The sequence below is a fragment of the Meles meles genome, chromosome 5 (assembly GCF_922984935.1).
Source record: "Meles meles chromosome 5, mMelMel3.1 paternal haplotype, whole genome shotgun sequence".
Taxonomy (NCBI): Eukaryota; Metazoa; Chordata; class Mammalia; order Carnivora; family Mustelidae; genus Meles; species Meles meles.
This window is the reverse complement of record NC_060070.1, coordinates 73219231-73240011: the sequence shown is the minus strand read 5'-3', so window position 1 is coordinate 73240011 and position 20781 is coordinate 73219231. Positions and strand designations below refer to the sequence as shown.

General features: G+C 34.8%; 1 protein-coding gene across 2 annotated transcripts in view; it reads left to right on the top strand.

Moving 5' to 3' along the window:
• Positions 1–20781, top strand: part of LAMA2 (laminin subunit alpha 2) — a 661080-nt gene that overhangs the window by 370491 nt on the left and 269808 nt on the right. For both annotated transcript variants that reach the window (XM_046006188.1, XM_046006187.1), the window contains exons 15-17: positions 7926–8037; positions 13767–13880; positions 18100–18227. In XM_046006188.1, the coding sequence (XP_045862144.1) occupies positions 7926–8037; positions 13767–13880; positions 18100–18227 (354 nt within the window). The remainder of the gene's footprint in view (positions 1–7925; positions 8038–13766; positions 13881–18099; positions 18228–20781) is intronic.

The window sequence follows — 20781 nt, the reverse complement described above, 5'->3', positions numbered from 1 at the left end:
GAGTGGCATGTTCACAGAGCAAGGGTATGGGAACAACACTGGAGCTAATCCAAGTAGGTGGCTGCTTTCTGCAGCCTACGTTACCTAAAGCACTGTCCTTCTAGAAGGACAACCCAAGGTCAGATTTGAAATGCCTACCCATTTCAGGTAAACAGTCAGCCTAAATCCCCACTCCATGAACTTGTTATATTTTATTTATCTCAGATCTCCAAGTGGATTGAGTCATATTTGTGCAACATCGCTTGAATTGATTTCAACTTGTCTTGCACAGTAGGCTTCAGACCTGGCATCCAGTTTGTATGTAAGCACAAGTAAATTAAAGCCATCTCCACAAAACTTGTTGTTTTTGTGGTATTTAAGGAAGATTTATTTCCCTGGTAGTTCTCAGCACAGGGGACTTCCCTTCCTCCAGCTTTGTGGTTAGATGCAGATGAATAGTTGAAGGAGAACTAGCCTGCGGGTCAGGATTTTGACTTCTGTTTTCAATTCAGCTATTTAATAGTTGTAAACATAAGTGTAGCTTTGACCTCTTTGAATTTCAATCACCTCGTCTGTGAAATACAGAGGAGGACAATTGCCTTGCCAACTTCCAAAGGTCACCAGGAGAATAGAATTAGAGGGCGGCAAAAGCATTTTGCTAATGGTGAACAGGCACACAAATTGGAAGCATTTCTATCTGACCTTAGTCACTGCAAGCAGTACCATTTTCTCCAAGTACCATTGAGACTTTGGAGACATGGAGAATAAAGCACATAGTGATAGCTCCAAAATGGTGACAATTTTTACTGTCATTCTTTTCCAGAATGCTGAGAGGCTCATACAATAAAATTAATTGATTTCTTTCTCCTTGCCCTCATTGGTAAGATGAGGATAAAAACAGAAAAATTTCATCCTTCTGTTAGAAATAGAAATTAACCTAACCAAATCATACATCTTTCTCCTCTAAATTGTCTAACATTAGCTTTAGTAGCACCCTTGATATTTAACTCAAGCCAAGGAATCTGTTCAGCTTTTCTTAAATATCTCAGGTGTTAGCTCTGTGTTTGTTTTTTTTTTCTTTTACCTTATGGCAAACATGAGTTCAATTCATCAAAATTTCTGATCCCCTCCCTTTTTATTTTATTATTTACTCATTTACTTTTAAAATCTTCATTGAAGTGTAGTTGACATATATTATCATTAGTTTCAGTTGTATGATAGTGATTCAGCAATGATATACATTACAAAATGTTCACGTTTAGTGTAGTTACCATCTCTCACTATACAAAGTTATTGCAATAATATTGAGCATATTCCCGATGCTATACTTTTCATCCCCATGACTTATATATTTTATAACCAGAAGTTGGTACCTCAGTTCCCTTCACTGACTTTGCCTATCCCCTACTTCCCTCCACTCTGGCAATCACCTATTGGTGCTCTGTATTTATGAGCCAGTTTCCATCTTTGTTGTTGTCATTTGTTTATTTGTCCCTTTGCTCTGTGTCTCAGATTCCACATATAAATGAAATTATGTGGTATTTATCTTTCTCTGTCTGACTTTTTTCACTTAGCATAATATCCCCTTGGGCTTTCTATGGGGTAACAAATGGTAAGATCACACTATTTGTTACGGCTGAGTAGTATTCCATTGTGTATATATTACCACATCTTCTTTATCCATTCATCTGTTGTTAGACACGTAGGTTGTTTGCATATATTGATTGTAGTAAATAATGCTGTAATAAACATAGGATATATACATCTTTTTAAATTAGTGTTTTTCTTTTCCTTGGGTAAATACCCAGATCCAAACAACTCCTTTTGTAGTATTACATTTCCCTAATCTCTGAGGGTAGATATGGTCATAAGACTTGGTTTGGCCAATGGTACGTGAGTGGGAGTGAGTCCTCCCAGCTGTCTTCCTCCCCCGCCCCCAACACACACACAAGAAAAGCATTGAATTGCTAGTATGAAACTCTCTGGAGCTTATTTACCTTTTTAGAAGATAAAAATAACCTGAAGTATTGACAGCATATAGAGGTCAGCCGCCCCTAACTCACTCAGACCTGTGGAGGATTTTGCATGAGTAAACTTTTTGCTTTCTGTTAAGTCTCTAAGAATATGGAGTTGTTACCACAGCATAATTGAACCCCCATCATAACTTTATCGTGATACACTTCATGTGTTTTTATTGTTTGAAAGTGAATTCAGAATTGTTTCAAGGCAAGATACCTTCATATGACTTTTTAGAGTAAATGTGTGTTGGGGGTTGTACCAAAAACATTACACAGAATTTATGTAATAAATAATCTAGAAAAACCCTTGTAAATAAAGGAGCCTCTTGATGATTATATTAATAGTGTTGATAGATGCATAAAACACATCTACCTTTTGAAGTTAATGATACAGGTATCATTTTTTGAAGAAATTATACTGATAAAGCCATTAAAATTTTTTTAAAAATTATGCATCTCACTAGGTGTTGGGCTCTTGGTAAGGGATTTAAACCCACCTGTGTTTCCCCACTATTGTCTTGGACTACCAGCCAAATCAATTCTGTAAATATTGGATTCATTAAGTCTGCCAGCATTTACTCAGTGCCTTTTATATATATCTAAGTCTCAGTCTCCTCCTCTGTATAATAGCAGAAGCAATGTCTAACTTTCAAGATTGAAAGCTAGGTGAGAAAATCATGTACCAAAAACACCTGACGCAGTATTTAGTAATATGTTGGGAGACAATGTAGGGTCACAAGATGATCATTGGTTTTGTAGTCATGCTTGGGTTTGATTCTTTGTTGCACTGTTGGCTAACTGTATTATCTTGGGCACAACCCTTCTCTGAGTCTCAGATTCTTTGTTTGTAAATGCAGACAGTAACACAATTACCACACTGCATTTGCTCATAGTTAAATGAGATGTCTGTCAAGCCCCGTTATAGCAGACACTCAGTAAGCAGTAATTATTATGATGTGGTTGTTCTAAGCTAAGCAAAGAGCATACGATGGTAGATAAATGATCACTGAATTAAAAAAAGGCATACTCCAGAATGGAAGGCAGACAGGTGCATTTACGGTAGTATAATAAATAGTATATTAGAAATGTGCGCAGTACATACTGGTAGAGCTAAGAAGGAAGAGATGAATTATCATATTATCATTTAATATAATGTCTGTGAATGGCTTCAGTGGGATCCAATCTTGTCAGTTATTTCCCTTACTTGATGGGGAGCTAAAAATGATGGTAGGAATGTCTAGGTCTTGTTCAGATGGCCCACTCAGACATTGCCTGGGCCACTAAATGATTCTTTGCCTTTTTAGGAGTGGAGTAACATTTATCAGTTCACCCTGAGTGGTGCTTGATGGAACTTCCACAAGGTAGAGACTATGGGAAGTTCTGAGTCATCATCTTAGGTTTTGACAGAAACGAAATAGAATAAAGCACATGAAATAGCAATAAAATCTTCCTCTGGTGGCTCACCCGAAGTTACACTTATTTAAGTAGAATTAAATGGATGCCTTCAATAGAAAAAAAAAGATAGGAAAAATTATTTAAAAGAGTTTTATGATCATAGTTCTTATTGCTTCAAAGAATAATTTATTTTACATATTATTGTTACTATTATTTTAGTAAAGCTTAACCTATCTAACTCTGGTGGAAATATAGTGAAACAAAAATACTGAGAATGATCTTTAGCAGGATAATGTTTCTGATATGATTCTAATATTTCCAGTACAAGCTTATATAATTATGTCTTTTCTCTTCATCATCTTATCCATATTTCCAAGTCATAAGAATAAAGGGAAAGAGCCAACTAAAGCATGTGACTTAGTTGACAAATCTTTGATAGTCCATGCACTTCTAAAATTTAGTACCTCATTCCTACCAACATTATGTATTTAAATGAATGCAGCCTGGTATCAAGAAAAGAACATGTCCATATTGAAGGAGAAAAAAAGAAAACCTGCAGCCTTCTTTATGAGTAACACTTAAAACTGTTAAACACATTAAAATCCCATTTACCAACAGCAGAACCTGGTGAACACTGGGTCTGCTCAGTGAATGCTAATGTGGGATTTTGCTGGGAAAGATGTTTGAATGTTGAAATTTCTCATAGCTCAAAATGGTTACACAGATTAAGGAGAGGAACATCTGTTGTTCAAAAGACGAATGAAATTTGGCAATTCATTGGAAATATTTTTGTTTTTGTTTTGTTATATTTTAAATTCTCCCTTAAAGTAGTCCATTAGTCACTTTTCTATTTTAAAACATTCCAATACTCAATTTTATATTGAAAATCCTAGGACTATATATACAATTGACCAGTCTACTGTTTAGTAAATTGTGGCAGTCCTTTATGTGATAGTAAACTAGTATAGCAATCCTGAAATCATCTAATTCTGAAATTAAAGTGATCAGAAATCCAAGTGAATCTTGTGACAGTCCATTAATTGCAGGCAATAAGATGTCATGATTTGTTCTGATGTGTTCTGACCTCTGACCTCAAGTTCTAACTCTAACATTTTTCTATTTATTTATTTATGTCAGATCAAACAAGTAATTTGTCTTTTACTTCTCTGACTTTATTTATCTGGAAGGTTGATACTAGGCTTTAGTCTATCATTTATTTGGGAATATGTTAGTTAGTGTTTATAATACAACTACATTCCATTCACCTATTCATTAACCTACCCATTCATCTATTCATGCATGATGTTTTGTATGTAGTCTTGTATCCATTCATTAATCTATCCATCTATCCACTATCTATCTATTCATTCATCCATCCAACAAAAATGTATTGAGCATGTATTGAGATGATCTGGTGAGGTATACAGATGACGCAACAGGGTCTTTATGAGAAGTAGCTCATAAGCTCATGTTGACACAAGCAAGTACTCTCCTTAGTAACTCAAACCCTATGTTGAGTGGTATTTATACAGTAGAATATTACTCAGCCATAAAAAGGAATGGTACCCTGATATATGCTATAACATGGATGAAGTTTGAAAACATACCAACAGAGAGAAGCCAAAACACAAAAGGTCATGCATTGTATGACTCCAATTATATGAAATATCCAGAATTATCCATGTTAAATCCATAGAGACAGAAAGCAGACTTGTGGTTTACCAGGGGCTGGGAGAAAGGCCAGAATAGAAAGTGACTGCTTAATAGGTATAGGGTTTTCCCATGGGCCAGTGAAAATGCTTGGAACGAAATGAAGGTTATAGGTATACAACATTATGAATGTACTAAATGAACATGTTAAAATGGTTAACTTTATGTTATATCAATTTCACCCCAGTGGAAAAAAACAGAATTGCCAGTGATACTTCTTGTACAAGTTTATTTGGTGTTAGTTAGAAAATGACCATTTAGGGATTTTCCTAAAAATCTCTACATAAACTGAGTATTATAGGAGAGTGATTTTTAAGACTTAACATTTTAGGACCTTCTACTAGGTTGTCCAGACTGTACCCCCAAAGAAGAAAATATTGAAGAAGTAGTGTTCAATGAATTAATCTGTGGCTAAAGATAAGTCTCTTACCTTTAGAAGATGCCAGTTAGTACTCAGCACCCAAGAAGATCCCATCCAATTGCCTTGATTTTTCTTTTCAACTTCTTGGTTATGTTTGAGGTCAGACACATTCCAAGGTACTATCAAGTGTCTGGTATTAGTAAAGTGAGAGTAAACACAATAAATATTTTAATGTATTTTTTTTTAATTTTAACTAAACTCCATGCCCCACGTGGGGCTTGAAGTCACAACCCTGAGATTAAGAATCTCATGCTCTATTGACTGAGTCAGCCAGGTGCCCCAAAACAGTAATATTTTTAGAAACTTATTTGCTGAAAAGTTTACAATTTGGTTAAAGTTTGTTACTTTTGAAGATTCATTAAATGAGCCTATTAGCTTTGTTGTCTGGATTGATTACAGCATAGATTTCCAAATCTCCAAAGTTCCTTGATAAACATGAATCACCGATTAATAAAAATCTACCACCACTCTTTTGGAAAGCAACTGAAAATGCAAGAGTTGGTTACATCTTTCTTTGCGGTTAAAGGAAGGCACATAATGTTGTGTTAGGAGAGGTTATCAATCATTTTAAGAAATAATACTTATCACTAGTCAATAGCCATCAATTAATTTTGTACCCTTAGAGTTTACTTAAAATTTGTTTTAATATATTAAAATGGTAAAAGCTAGATTTGGAGATTCAAGTAGTATTTCTTGTAGTACTCCTGTAGATATTTTCTATACTGTCTCACAGTCAATGAGAATAATGTTAATACAATGCCCACTATTTAATAATCACCTACTATGTGTTATATGTTATATCAAGAACTTTATATTCATTCATTATATATTCATTATATTGCATTTAATTTTTAAATCAAGCTTATGATGTATGAACTCTTATATAATCTTCACTACGTAGAGGAGAATACTGAGACCTAGAGAAATTAGTAATTTTTTGTAAGCTACAGTGCTGGTAAATGTCAGAGACAGGATATGAGTCTTGGTCTGTCTGACTCCTGAGTCTGTGTTGTTAATAATGAAGCTTTTGAAATTTCTTTTATGAAAAAGAAATGGAAAAAAGCCAATAAGACAACAATAACATTTATTTAAATTGTTGATTCATATTAAGTTTTCATATTTTTGGAAGGAAATATATATGGGAAGTACATATACACATAATGTACATAAATGGCACATATAGAAATAAAAAGCAAATATAATGACATTTTTCAATTTGGCCAAACCAGCTTTTCCCCAAAATAATGAGTGACTCCGAATCACTCTGCTAAAATACTGGATTATACAGAAGTGCTGATAAAATGAAACCCACAGATACAGAGAACAATGCCTTTAATTGAGGCAAAAACAAATTTAAGAAAAATAGCATGTGAAAGTTTCACTTTGCATATAACACCCAGTGTTCCAGTTGTATGCAAACGAGAATCTTGGAACACTACATCAAAAACTAAGGATGTACTGTATGGTGACTTACATAACATAATAAAATTTTTTTAAAAGAAACTTTTACCTTTAACAATCAGTGTGCAGATTTGTTTCTGAGAAAAAAGAAGTCAAAATAGCTTCCTTTTTTTCTTCCATCTTACCTTCCAATTTATTTGTTTATTTATTTTAAAAATTTTATTTATTCGACAGAAAGACAGCCAGAGAGGAAACACAAGCAAGGGGAGAAGCAGGCAGAGGGAGAATCACACTTCCCACTGAGCAGGGAGCCTGATGTGAGACTCCATTCCAGGAGCCCAGGATCATAACCTCAGCCAAAGGCAGAAGCTTAACCAACTGAGCCACCCAGGCACCCCTTTCCTTCCAGTTTAAAAGCTTGAGCTGGATAATTAATATTGTCTTCTTTCGATTTTTCTAGTTTAAATATTAAAGTGAGTTGAACCGTCATGTGAATGTTTTCTGTTTTAAAAATACCTTCAACTGTGTTATTTTAAACTATCTCCCCCCAAAAAGGAAATCAAAACACATCCAGAACCCCAAGACGTGAGCAGGAATATTCTCGTATCTTTTCAGCATTTCAGAGTGGGAGTGCTTGCGAGTGCTGGACAGACTTAAGGAATGACCAGAGCTTCAAGTTATGGATATTTGTGGGCCCTCTTTCTCAACACGAACAGTTTACCTATGTTTACATTCTTTTTTTTTTTTTAAATGTTTTATTTATTTGACAGAGAGAAATCACAACTAGGCAGAGAGGCAGGCAGAGAGAGAGGAGGAAGCAGGCTCCCTGCAGAGCAGAGAGCCCCATGCGGGGCTCCATCCCAGAACCCTGAGATCATGACCTGAGCTGAAGGCAGAGGCTTTAAGCCACTGAGTCACCCAGGCGCCCCTACCTATGTTTACATTCTTATTTCTCTAAGAGTCCTCAAGCTATGTACCGTCTCTTTTCTTTCCCACTGTAGGTTAGGCTCGGTGGGCCTTGAATCCGCGGTGCCCTATCCTACTGACAGAAGCCTCGCCACAGCTGTGGAAGTTTGTCAGTGTCCTCCTGGATACACGGGCTCCTCCTGCGAGGTAAGTGTGCAGGAATAAATCCTCAGTGCATTCCAAGTTCCTCCCACATTGCTTTCAATACACTGTTTCAAAAGTAGTTTAGTTCTTCCATCAATGATTGCACAAATAAATGATAATGTTTTCCTTAAAGAAGAAACTTGAGTGTCTGCCAAAAATCATGGCTTTCAAATCGAGTACTGCTCACGTTATATCATCTTGAAATGATGTTTCTGTTTTGGATATTTTTACCTTACGACAGCTGAAAATCTGATCTTTTCCTGAGTGTTTATTTCCTATTTAATTGGTTGATAAAATAAGATGAATGATAGCAGAATCATATTTAATATTTCAAAATAATTTCCCTTCATTTCTATCTCCATACTTAGAGGAATTCGCATTGTTTTTTCCCCTTGCCTCTGGTTTTTAATCTTGTGCATCACACTCCTTCTCTACTTTATTTCTAAGAACACCAAACTGCAAGCAACGGAAGGATGCACTCTTTAAAATACCAAGAATATAATATATGGAAGAAATACCTTGATCTGGAAATTTTCCTACATGGCTTTGATTTGCTTAACACCTAAAATTTGAGATATTTGTTGCTACCCCAATCTTCTAGTTTTGTAATAAGATTAACATTTCTTATTTAATACCACAATGTGTCATTTTAAGGTAATCATTTTCCTGTACTTATATGTTTTTTTTCGGTAGTTTGAAATTGGCTTTACTTGAAACCTGGCCAAAAATTTTTTCTGATAGAGGACATGGCTTGCAGATAAATAGAAGCTTAAATTCTTTAAAAATGGTGCCTTTAAGGAATCATTTGAGTGTACCAAGATGTTCCACTTCAACACACTATCCCATTAAACCATTTATAGAAATACTCTAGGCATTGCTTTGTCAGTTCTTTTGTGACCTAAAATAATGCATGCTTTTAGAGGATACACAGGATTTAGAGTCATATTCATGACAAATGTGTTTTCTTTAACAAGGCTCAGATTCACCTATCTAGAAATAAAACTAAATGAAATTCATTGACATACTTGATTTTACAAAATTCATCTAAAGAAGAGAAAAATAATTGTGGAAATAAATTTGTTCTGTCAACCTAAATTTGATTTTACATTTAAAATACATGCTGTATTTGATGAAACATATTCTTTTATTAAGAGCCTACTAGTTTTTATTCAAGCCAGAACGCTCCCTTTGAACCCTTAAGTTCCAATTTCAATTGGAATAATAAATACCTTGATTCTATTCTTCCTTTAATACTTATCCCTAGATTCATTATTCTGTGTACTCTTCTTCATCTTTATGAGTTCCAAACGTCCATTGATATAAAACTGAATATTAGAATTGTTCAGTTGGCTATGTTTTTTGCTTATTCGTTCCTCTCTTCAAAGGTATTTATTGTGAATCTTTAGTAAATTCTGTACTAGATGCTGAGGGGATTATCTAGAAGGTTACATCATAATCCCTGTCCTTAGAGAACTAACCATCTATTTTGAGAGCCAGAACAAACACCTATGAAAAATTGGATCTCAGCACTACATAATTAAAGGACCAGTAAGTGGTACAGAACATAAGTGCAATAATCATTCAGAGAGATGAGCAGTTCCAGTACAGCTCAGTGTCACTGAAAGTATCCCTGCGTGCAAAAACGTCAGATTGGATGCTAAATTAATGGTAACAATTAGGTAGAAAGAGAGAAGCATGAAAGAGTCAAAGAAACAGAGGAGGGAAAATGAAAGCTTCCTGTGATTCTTACACAATAATTGTTTGATAAATAAAGGTGCTTAGAAGCCCATAAAGGAATTTAGTTGAATCAAGAGACAATGAATTCTGAACTCCAGGATTTCTCTCTTTTTCATTTTTTCCACTAACAATTCCTTCTTTTCCTCATCAAAACGTCCAATTTTTAGACTTACTATTATTCATTCCTATCCTTTCCTGATTTCATTTGCTTTTTATTGAGTTTATAAGGCCAGTCATGCTAGCTTTCCTATCACCAATATCCACAAACCACTTAAGAGCTGAGTAAACTAAAAAGACCAGAATGTCATAATTCTTGGTTGCCAAAAAACAGGTCGAACCTCTCATTATAATATCATTCTCTTTTACTATTTGGAGCCACAATGTTGATTCGAAGTCTTATTTTCTCATTTCTACCCAACTTCTTATAAATCACTCCACAGTTTAATCTTTCAAATATTTTCTGACTTTCCTGGTACTATCATAATTCATTTCATTTCACAGGTGAGACAGGTGAGCAAATCAAAGTGAAGTGGGGTACTGAAAAAGAAGTACTTTAATTCAAATCTTAGCTTTCTTTTCTATGTGATGGGAATAACATTAACTACGTCATGGAAGTGTTCATATATTTTTTAACTGATACTGATAATCATATATTTTGATGCAATCAAGACTCTTGATATGAATGATAAGGTGATGAATAATACAGGTATGATCCCTGCCCTCAAGGACATTACCTTTAGTGGTAGGCTAGATAATATGCCAGAGAACAAATTTAAATAAATGTAATAAATGCCATGAAGAAAATTCACAAGGTATCTTGATACTACTAAGGAAGGGTGTTGGAGGAGTAGATGAGAGGGGCTACTTTATGAAAGGCTGTCAGGAGAGGCTCTCTGAAGTGGAAATATGTAATCTGAGTGTTGAAGGATGAGAAAGTCAGCTTCGTAGAAGAAGCTGGAAGAGTATGAGGAGGGAGTGGAAAGGAGCTTTTTGGAGTCCACAAGGACCTGAAAGATGGCAAAGATTTCTAAAGCTTTGTAAGAAAGGGAGAGAGTGGCATGAGACATGATTGGAAGAACCAGACCATTCAGAGCTTTGCCAGCATTATAACAATTTAGGATTTTATTCTAAGTGCAATAGAAATTGATGAGAATATTTTAAGGTGGTTAGTCCCATGATCTGTGTTTTATTATTTGAAGAAGTTTTTATGGCTCCAGTCTGAAGAACACAATATAGGAAGGCAAGAATGAGAGGAAGAATAGTTCATATGCTACTGTGGTAGAGTATGCTATTATGGTAGACTATGCTGTTGGTTTGTGGTAGGCTAATGGCAGAGGATGGAGAAGGATATGAGTTTACTCTGTATATATTTTGGTGGTAGAACCAGTAGGATTTATTGATAGACTACATACCAGGCGAGAGTTTAAAGAACTAAGGAGTTTAAGAATGAGTCGCAAATTACCAGCTTGAACAATTGGATATGATGTCATTTACTGAGCTGGAGAAGACTGGGGAGGAATAGCTGTAGGGAGAGGACAGAATCAATAGTCCATCTTAGAAATACAGGATTTGAAAAGTGTAAAGTATAGATGTGAATGTACAGTTAGAATATGCAGGTCTTGAATTTGAAATACCTTTCTGGTCTAGAGATATGTATTTGGAAGGGATCATCAACCATGGGACTGAATAAAATTACCTAGGAGACGGTGTGATGAGAAAGAGAAGGTGATCAAGAGAAAAGCTCCTAGGAACTCCTGACAATGAGAAGTTGGGTTAAAGAAGGGAGCAAGCAAAGAGCTATGGCAGAAATGGAACTGTGATATCGTGGAAATTGAGAGAAGAGGGCATTTGAAGGCGAGAGGAGTCAGCTAAGCCATGTGTTGCTGGGAGGTCAGGCAGTCATAGAATTGTCCACTGGCTTTGGCTACCAGGAATGTGGTAATATAGCTGAAGTGTTTTAACTGAGTGGCCACAGCACAAGACAGAGCAGAATGGAATGAAGCATGAGAGTGAAGTAAGGAAGAAAAGACTTTTTTATTAGTGACACTAAAAAGAAAAACAGGTAGGTAACTGGAAGTTATGGGATATTAAGGAAATAATTTCATCACATTAGGGAAGTAATTTTGTCACTTTAGTTAATTTTTAATGGGGATACTGGATCTTATTTTTGAGCTGACAGTAGTGATCTGGTAGAAAAGAAAGCTGTTATTGATGCAGCCCAGAGAGAGAATACTGGAAAGACAACGGATAATGGAATGCGGATTATAAGTATAATAATACTCCTTTGAGGGGAGTAAGAATCTCACGTGCACCACCCCATTGTTCTAGAGGGGAACATGGCGAATGGAGATACAAATGGAGACACTGCTGATGCTTTTGGACTCAATGAGAAAATGATATGAGTAGTACATTTGCAGAGTATACAGAAGCTTACGAATGACAGTTCAATGAATATCTGTCCTGAAACAGTTAATCAGTTATCTCCCTGTTATCAACACCCTTAATTTCTACCCTTTCTGGGTCTGCTGCTTCACCAGTTTTTAGAAATACATATTACAGAAGGATATTTCTTCTACAACGAAGCTAGGGTGGCAAAAATTTTAATGAGGAGAAATTATAAGTAAGGGATAGAAAATCAACACCTTTTTTGTTTCTGACCAAATTAAGAGGAAAGTCATTTTTGCTTCCCTTTCAGATGTGAAGTATCAGCAAACCCTTTTTTTATGTGTTTGTTATTGATGTTCAAATCTAAGAGTCTTCACACCCTGAGGCAGAAAGAACATTTCCAACAGTACACAACACAATTTTCTATACTTTATTACTTTAGTGGTTTTTCTCGTTTCCATTTTCAACTGGAAAAAAAAGGTGGGGGGGTCTTTTCATGATATATTACATTATGGTTAACCATCCAGAAATATAATAAATAACCCACAAAATGCAGTTCTAACTTGAGGGAGACCAGAAGCTTCTAGAGGGCAGTCGTGTTTGCCTCCCCCCCCATTTTGCATCCCGTACAGTTCATATTAACCCCCATGGAAGGGAAACTTCATCAAGGTTGATGGTGGACCTAGAGTTGACACTGACACCAAGCTCTAAGACCCGAACGTTTCTTTGAATCAGAATTCCATTTTTGTATGGTACAGTATTCCACACTTTAAAAAGGGAATGATGAGTGTAAGTAGAGTTCTGGTAGAATAATGCAATGAAGTATCAAGGGAATATGTAGTAAATAAATCCTGAACTATTTAATGTCATTTGGAGAAAACGTACTAGGATGTGAGGAATTGAGAAGGAAAGAAGTGAATTCTTCATGTGTAGAAGTCAGCTGTGTATGTGATCAAATGTCAGAGGAGGGGCACTACCTTTCTTCCAAATGATTGCCAGGCTGACCAAGTTGAGGGCAGTTGTATGTGGGTAAAGGAACACATTCCAGGAAAATCGACATTGATTTGGATGACATTAGATGCTGTCTTCGGCTGAGGTTCTCTGAAAGTCCTTTCATGTCTGCTGCCTTTTTTCAGTAATTTTTCTCCTATTTTCCTATCTGTGCTTTTTACTTTGAGACTGTCACATTTCAATTCTTTATATCTCTTCTTTATTTTACCATTTCAGAAAAGATACCAAGTTAATGCTTCCTCTAATCTCATACCTGCCAGTAACACTAAGGTCAGTACCAAGTCCCAAATGTCAGATCTAGCTCTGTAACAATGTTTCAACAATGGCAACACTTTGATGAGCATGTTTGCTGAGTGTGCTACCTAAATATATATATATATATATATATATATATATATATATATATATTTATATATATATTTATATATATATTTTTATATATATTTTATATATATATATACATATATACACACACACATATATACACACACACACACACATATATATGTATATCTATCTATATATATATTCTAAAAAGGACAAAAAAACAAAATTAAAGAAAAAAATCCCTAAGACTTGGAACCTTATCTTTCTTCCAGTCTTGTTGGCCTCAGCACAGACGAGTGAACGGAACTATTTTTGGTGGCATCTGTGAACCATGTCAGTGCTTCAGTCATGCCGAATCCTGTGATGACATCACCGGGGAATGCCTGGTAAGTGCTTTCTCCTCTGGGTATGCTGACTCGCAAGGCTAAAATCAGCTTCGTAGGCCCCGCAATTCAACTGTTACCTGTGGAACAAACTCTTGAGTCAAGAAGTGACTCAACAGGGGTCTTTATATTGAACTGAGTTGACAGCTGACAATGCTCTTTCACATGTGGTCTCCCGGACTAAAAAGTATTAGGAAATGTTTATCCATACTAGTTTAAGAATTGAATTAGAATTAGATATATTATAATAAAATATACCAAACGACTGGGATACCTATCTACCATGAAGATATATGGCTTCAATCCCTTCCATAAATCGATCAAAGATAGTCTCTATTTCTATAACAGGAAATGATATGTATCCTCATAATATCAAAATATAAATATAATCTTTATAATAGACATAATTCAGTTTTTTCCACAGTGAAAAAAAAATGAGGGTATGCTCTGTGTTTTTTATTTTAAAGTTTCAACAATTAAGTAAAAACAAAGTATCATATATAGATTAAGAAATAATAAATATATGCGGTACATAGTCACCAGAGCTGCTTCTCCTTGCTGCAATTAAGTCTAAACTTTTCAGCAGAGGAAAATCTCTGCAAAGGCCAGTACTTCTTATCCTGCTAAGAAACCTCTAGATTGGAGAATGTACGCTACATAGACCATTCTGGTGAACTCAAGGGCAGGTTCGTTTCATAATGTCTGACATGGCATGAAGCTTGAAGCGACACTTCTCATTTCATTAGTCTTGCAGAAACACAATTTGAAACAGTGCCAATTTAGGAGGATATCATATTCTCATTTCCCTGTATATTTTAAGGCAGACTCTGTTATCTCTATTTCTTAATATTTTCTCTTCCTCTTGCTCAGTTTTACCCCCTTTCTTGTCCACTTAAAAGCTTCTGGGAAAAACCCCAAATGAAAATTCAGGGCTTTTGTTTCAATGCAATTTGGCATTTAGGTTTATTGATGCTCTTTCTGGTTTCTCTCTACAAGATTTTGTTTAATGGCATTGCAGTATAAAGCATGATAGCCTTAATTTGTGGATCAGTAGATTTTCCTACTAGAAAAATAGAGAGACTAAGCAACTTCCATTTTAATTATACCACACGTCTTTTAAAATGTACCTTGGGAAAAATGTTGAGTTACCTTTAAATGCTTTGCTAACACGCTTTAGGTACTATTCAGCCCAAAGCTGATATGGATTTGCTTTATTTAAATCTAAAAAGACAAACTAAATAGATCACAATACCAGACTTATAATGTTTCCAATAGTCCTATTTCATGTTGGGTTGATGAGGAGTAAATCAGATCATGCTGTTGGTCCATTTGGTTATGTGATATTTCTGAGAATGGAAGCCCTATTTTTAGAATAAAATAGTTTCATTCAGCATAATTTGAGGAGGAAGAAGGGAGGGAGCAACAATTATCTGAGATCTTTTGTTGAAACCTTGTTTATTGACTACGTTTCATGGAGAAAAAAATAGGAGGCCACCTTCAAATAACCGAGGAAATCCTAGGGAAACAATAGAGATCTTGCAACAGAAGTAGAATCTGGTGTTTTCTCGGTTTTCCATTGTGGCTGGTTAATATGTGATCATGTAAGAAGATACTTCTGGAGAATTTCAAATGTCTTTTATCTGAAATGATATTGATAATGAAGTAAGTGCTAATACCCCATTTTGAGCATGTTGTTTCTAATATGAGCCACAGAGAAAAATATGTGAATGTTGCACATTAAAGACATTTTTAATGTTTACTTAACATGCATTTTATCCCTTTTTTATTGTGTATTTTTCCCCTAGCATTAAGCAGAGAATTAATGAAATTTACAGATAAACTGCTTTTCAGTTGGCTTGATTTGAAATATGATTAGAAATGAACTGAAATTCTTTTTCTGATATCAGATCAAAATCCAGACCTCTGTTATAGTGTGGACCTATATCAAAAGGTCATTTTAACTCAAAGTACATTTGAAGTGACCCAGAAAACATTCAAAGCCACATGGGAAGATTGTATACTTGCCCCTTTTCATTGTTATTGTTGTAAGTGCTGTGAATGAACATTTGGAAGGCATTTTAGATCAGGACACCTGTGAAAATATCCAGCCCATCAGAGAATACTTCTCATCTTAGATTTTTCAGTTCCGATTTCCACTGTACTGTTGTCTAATGCTGTTTCATAGGCTCACTTGCAAAAACATTCAGTGTGAAGACTAATTTTATGATGTCCTCTAGAAGAAATATGACATCAGTAAATAAAAGCAACTTCTAGATTATCTTTTTCTTTTAGATCAGTAGTTAAAGAAAAGGAGGCTGTCTGGGTTATGCAAGATTTTCAGCGGAATTTCAGAAATACCCCCTTGAAACATGGTTAAGACAATCAATTTCATGATCTTGTTTTTTAAAACCCTAAGTCTTCGAAAGTTGTAATTTGATCATGACAATATGCAAAGAATATTGCAAAAAATACACATTTTTTTTTAGTAGTAGCCAATCTTAGTTAAGCTTGAAGACTGAAAGGAATTAATACAAAGATGAAGTCAAAGAGGAGAAAGCCTTTCTTCACATTGGTCCATGTTCTGTACACTCCATCTGAATACATGCTATTTAGAAGTTAGCCTCTCTCTCTTTGAAAAAAGTCTTGCTATATGTATTTGAGAGAGAAATTAAAGTACCTTAAAGAAAAAACCATTTTTAAGTATCACCAGATACTAAAGAAATATCTATTCATTTGTAGTTGATGAAATTGTCATGGGATTTCAGAGCTTGAAAACTTCATAAATCATAGGATTTAACTCCCTCATTTTACAGAATGTGAGAGATTCAGAGCACTAAATGATTGGATTTTGATTTACTATTTTCTACTCAATAAAGAAGTTGTCCCTCTCCCCAAATAATTTAACAAGCACCATTTAAAACCATGTGTTTATTTGTGTGTTTTTATTATCCGTTAAATAAATGTAATTAAAATGAGCTTCTTTAAAAAATACACGGATGTAATAATATTTCAGACCTTTCATTAAATTAGGCTGGTCTTTCCAGTGGTCATCCAGACTGATAAATATTTGCTTTATCCTTAAAGGGAATTTACATTTTAAGTATTTCTTCTGCATATTTAATTAATGATCATAAAGATAAAGATTTTGAACCCCTAAGCACTGATGAACTCTTTTTAACATGAGAAAAATATTTTAATTTTATATGGTTATAAAAATAAAAATGTATTTCAGTCATAATAAATCCATATTGGACAATTTTTAAAAAGCAATTAGATACATTTTATTGTACCGTTGGAGGGAGAAGAAGTTAGGTCTACATGGTGCCAAAACATAAAAATTTATCAAATTGTGCTATTGAAAGCTTTATAGACAATTCCAGTGTTTGGCTAACTGGATTGTTCACCCTTATACCAGCCTTTTGCGAACACAGCCTGAGTTGATAAGTATACTTTAACTAATATGAAGAAATCTAAATATAAATTAGTGTAGTTTGATTTTTTTTTTTGGAAAGGACATTGGACCCAAAATTACTACTTTGTAGAAAAATGCCATTTCACTTAAAAAAAAAAAGTTTTGGAGAATATTGTCATGTGCCTTGTGGTTTCATTACATATTGATGTGTTTAAAAATCTTTCAGTATTCTCATTGTTTAATTAGGAGCCAAGCAGGCCTCTCACAGATATAATATGTTAGTGTATTGTCCAAATCACCAGAGCCCACTGAGGTCCAAATTAATCGATGAGGTAAGAGCATCATTGTCCCAGAGGATTTGTATGAGTAGCCACTGTTCTCGTTAAATCTACAGTTTTAAACTGAACAATTGACTTTTACCTAGCATCAGCTATAATTTCTATTAAATATATATTTTTAGGATTCTGTAACTATGCACTTGTACACACATATGCACAATCACATGTATTTGCTATGGAAAAAATGAAAACTAACAGAAAAAGGAAATAAGATTTGTATAATGAAAAAAAATTATGAGGAACTTAAGTTGTTTTTTTGTTAAGTATGCATATGCTGAAACTGACGTGCTGTTTATAAGCTACATATTAGATTAATTTTCAGTGCTATTTCCCAGCTGCAAAATTGACTATTTAATGTGGAAAATTATTCTTCCTAATAGGGAATGGACTAATAACTCTGTAAATCTATTTTTGGTAATATGTTGATGCTTGAGACCGAAATAATCATCTTTGATGTGCATTTCTTCCTCAGAACTGTAAGAATCACACAGGTGGCCCATACTGCAATAAATGTCTCCCTGGTTACTATGGTGATCCTACTAAAGGAACCTCTGAAGACTGTCAGCCCTGTGCCTGTCCACTCAATATTCCATCCAATAAGTGAGTAACCAACTTACCTCTCTAATGATTTGGGCATCCAGTTCTGCAAGTGCATTTTTGATATAGAATGTTTCTTTCTCTCGTCACACATAAATAAATAATAAATATATGCATGAATTTCTCTGGAAGGTAATATGAGTTTTTCTAAATATAAAATATTTAAAGTTACTGCTAGTTATTCTGCAGACTTTTTAATATCTTAGTTCTGGTTCTGGTGATTTAATATCTAAGCGACAGAACTCAAATAGAATTTCTAAAACAACTGTAAAGGACAGACCTATTTTATACAAACGTATATCCTTGCCTACAGGTACACACATACACACACACACATACACATATCTTCATATAGTAATAAAAAGACCTAATACTGGGCAGCTGGCTGACTCAGTGGTAGAAGAATGTGACTCTTGATCTTGGGGTTATGAGTTTGAGCCCCACATTGGGTATAGAGTTTACTTAAATAATTTCGGGGGCACCTGGGTGGCTCAATTGGTTAAGTGTCTGCCTTCAGCTCAGGTCGTGATCCCAGGGTCCTGGTACTGAACCCTGCATTGGCTCCCTGCTCTGTGGGGAGCCTGCTTCTCCCTCTCCCTCTACCTGATGCTACCCCTGTTTGTGCTCTCTTTGTGTCAAATAAATAAATAAAATCTTTAAAGTAAATACATAAATAAATGAGTAATTTTAAAAAATCACTAATACATTTACTGCTCATTTGGGTCCCAGTCTCACACTATTTATTTATGAATGTCAGGCAAGTCATAAACTTCTAGAAAAAGTAAAAGAGATCAGTCTAGCTAACCTTTCAACACCCATTCTATTCCTTTGTTATCACATGGTTTATCACATTTATCACATTATCATATGCTATCATACAGATATGATATATATGTATCACATATATATCAGTTTATCTCACTAAGACAGTTATAGTGATAATGACTATATTTGAATTATATGAGTATTGAAATATGGGTGATATAGGTACCTTATTTTGCATAAACTAAACCTTAAAAAAGGTTAATGAAACTTCGTACAATTTTTCTAGTCATCTAGTTTTTATTCTTTATTTTTTTTTTAAATTTCTAACTATTCACCTAGAAAAATAATCTTGGAATCTTGGAGAAGACTTTTAAGAGTGCATATTTTGTCTGCCTCTTCCCCTTACCTCTTAGGGGAATACTCTCTTCCAGGTGCTCTAATTCACATTCCCTCTGAGTGACCACCCTTAAACCACTACCTAAGTAAAACCCTGCCTCATAAATGTTATTATTTTAATGGGGCATAATATGTTGAACAAAACCCAGCCTTTCTGAACTAGTAAAAAATTGTAAATAATGATGATTTTAGGAGAAAGGGATCTTTTGGAGACTCTTCATAAAGGTAAACTTAGTCCTTCCTCTGCCTTCCGCTCAGGTCATGATCCCCTCAGGCTTCCTGCTCAGCGGGAGTCTGCTTTGCAGTCTCCCCCCGGGCCTCCCCCCAGTCATGCTCTCTTGCACGCACATACTCTCTCTTTCTCTCTCTAATAAATAAATTTTTTAAATCTTTAAAAAAATAGGTAAATTTAGTGTATAATAATGTCCATATTATATTAGGTACTTTCCAGCTATTTTTAAATTTTGTGATAATGCTTGAAGAACTTAAATTTTTAGTGATTTTTAAAATTAAATCTATCAGCTACAGTCTTTTAATGTAAAGGGGTTATCAAGTTAGTTATATTCTGAATGAGGTCTTATCCAAGACACTGCCAGTGAAAATGGTCTTTTTTTATAGTCAATGAATACCCCAAGCTAAAGACAGAATTATTCTGTCCCTAAGTTTAAAAGTCCTCATGGAAATTATGGTTCCTAGTTTTCATCCCATTTGAAATCTTTATCATCCTCTCCAACAAACCTGCTCCTTCAGAAGGAAAAAAAGAACTAATATTTAATAAAATAAAATATTAATAACATAATAATAATATAATAATATTTTATTAAAACAGACTACTAGGGATGCCTGGGTGGCTCAGTTGATCAAGCATCCATCTTTGGCTCAGGTCATGATCTCAGGGTCCTGGGATTGAGCCCCATATGGGGCTCCCTGCTCAGCGGGGAGTCTGTTTCTTTCTCCCTCTATCCTTCCCTCTGCTCATGTTTGCTCTCTCTGTCTCTGTCTCTCTCTCTCAAATAAATGAATAAAGTCCTTAAAAATAAAATAAAACAGGCTGCTATATTCTAGATATAGCAGCATACAGTCCAATAAGATGAATATTACCCCCATTTAACAGATTAAGAAAAATTCTCCAAGTGGAAAATAGCATTATGGAACCAATTTTGGAGCTAGAATTCCTTGATACAAATTTTGAGTTCTATGCTTTCTGGCTGTGTGACTCCAAGAAAGCTACTTAAACTCTTTGGGTCTCAGTTCTTTCAACATTAGTTGTGATAATTGGACCTTCTTATAGGGTTGTTGTGAGATTTATGTAAATTAAAATTCACCAAGCACTTGAAACAATGATTGGACATGATGAGTCCAATCCAAGGACTGATTATTATTAATTTGCTCAGTC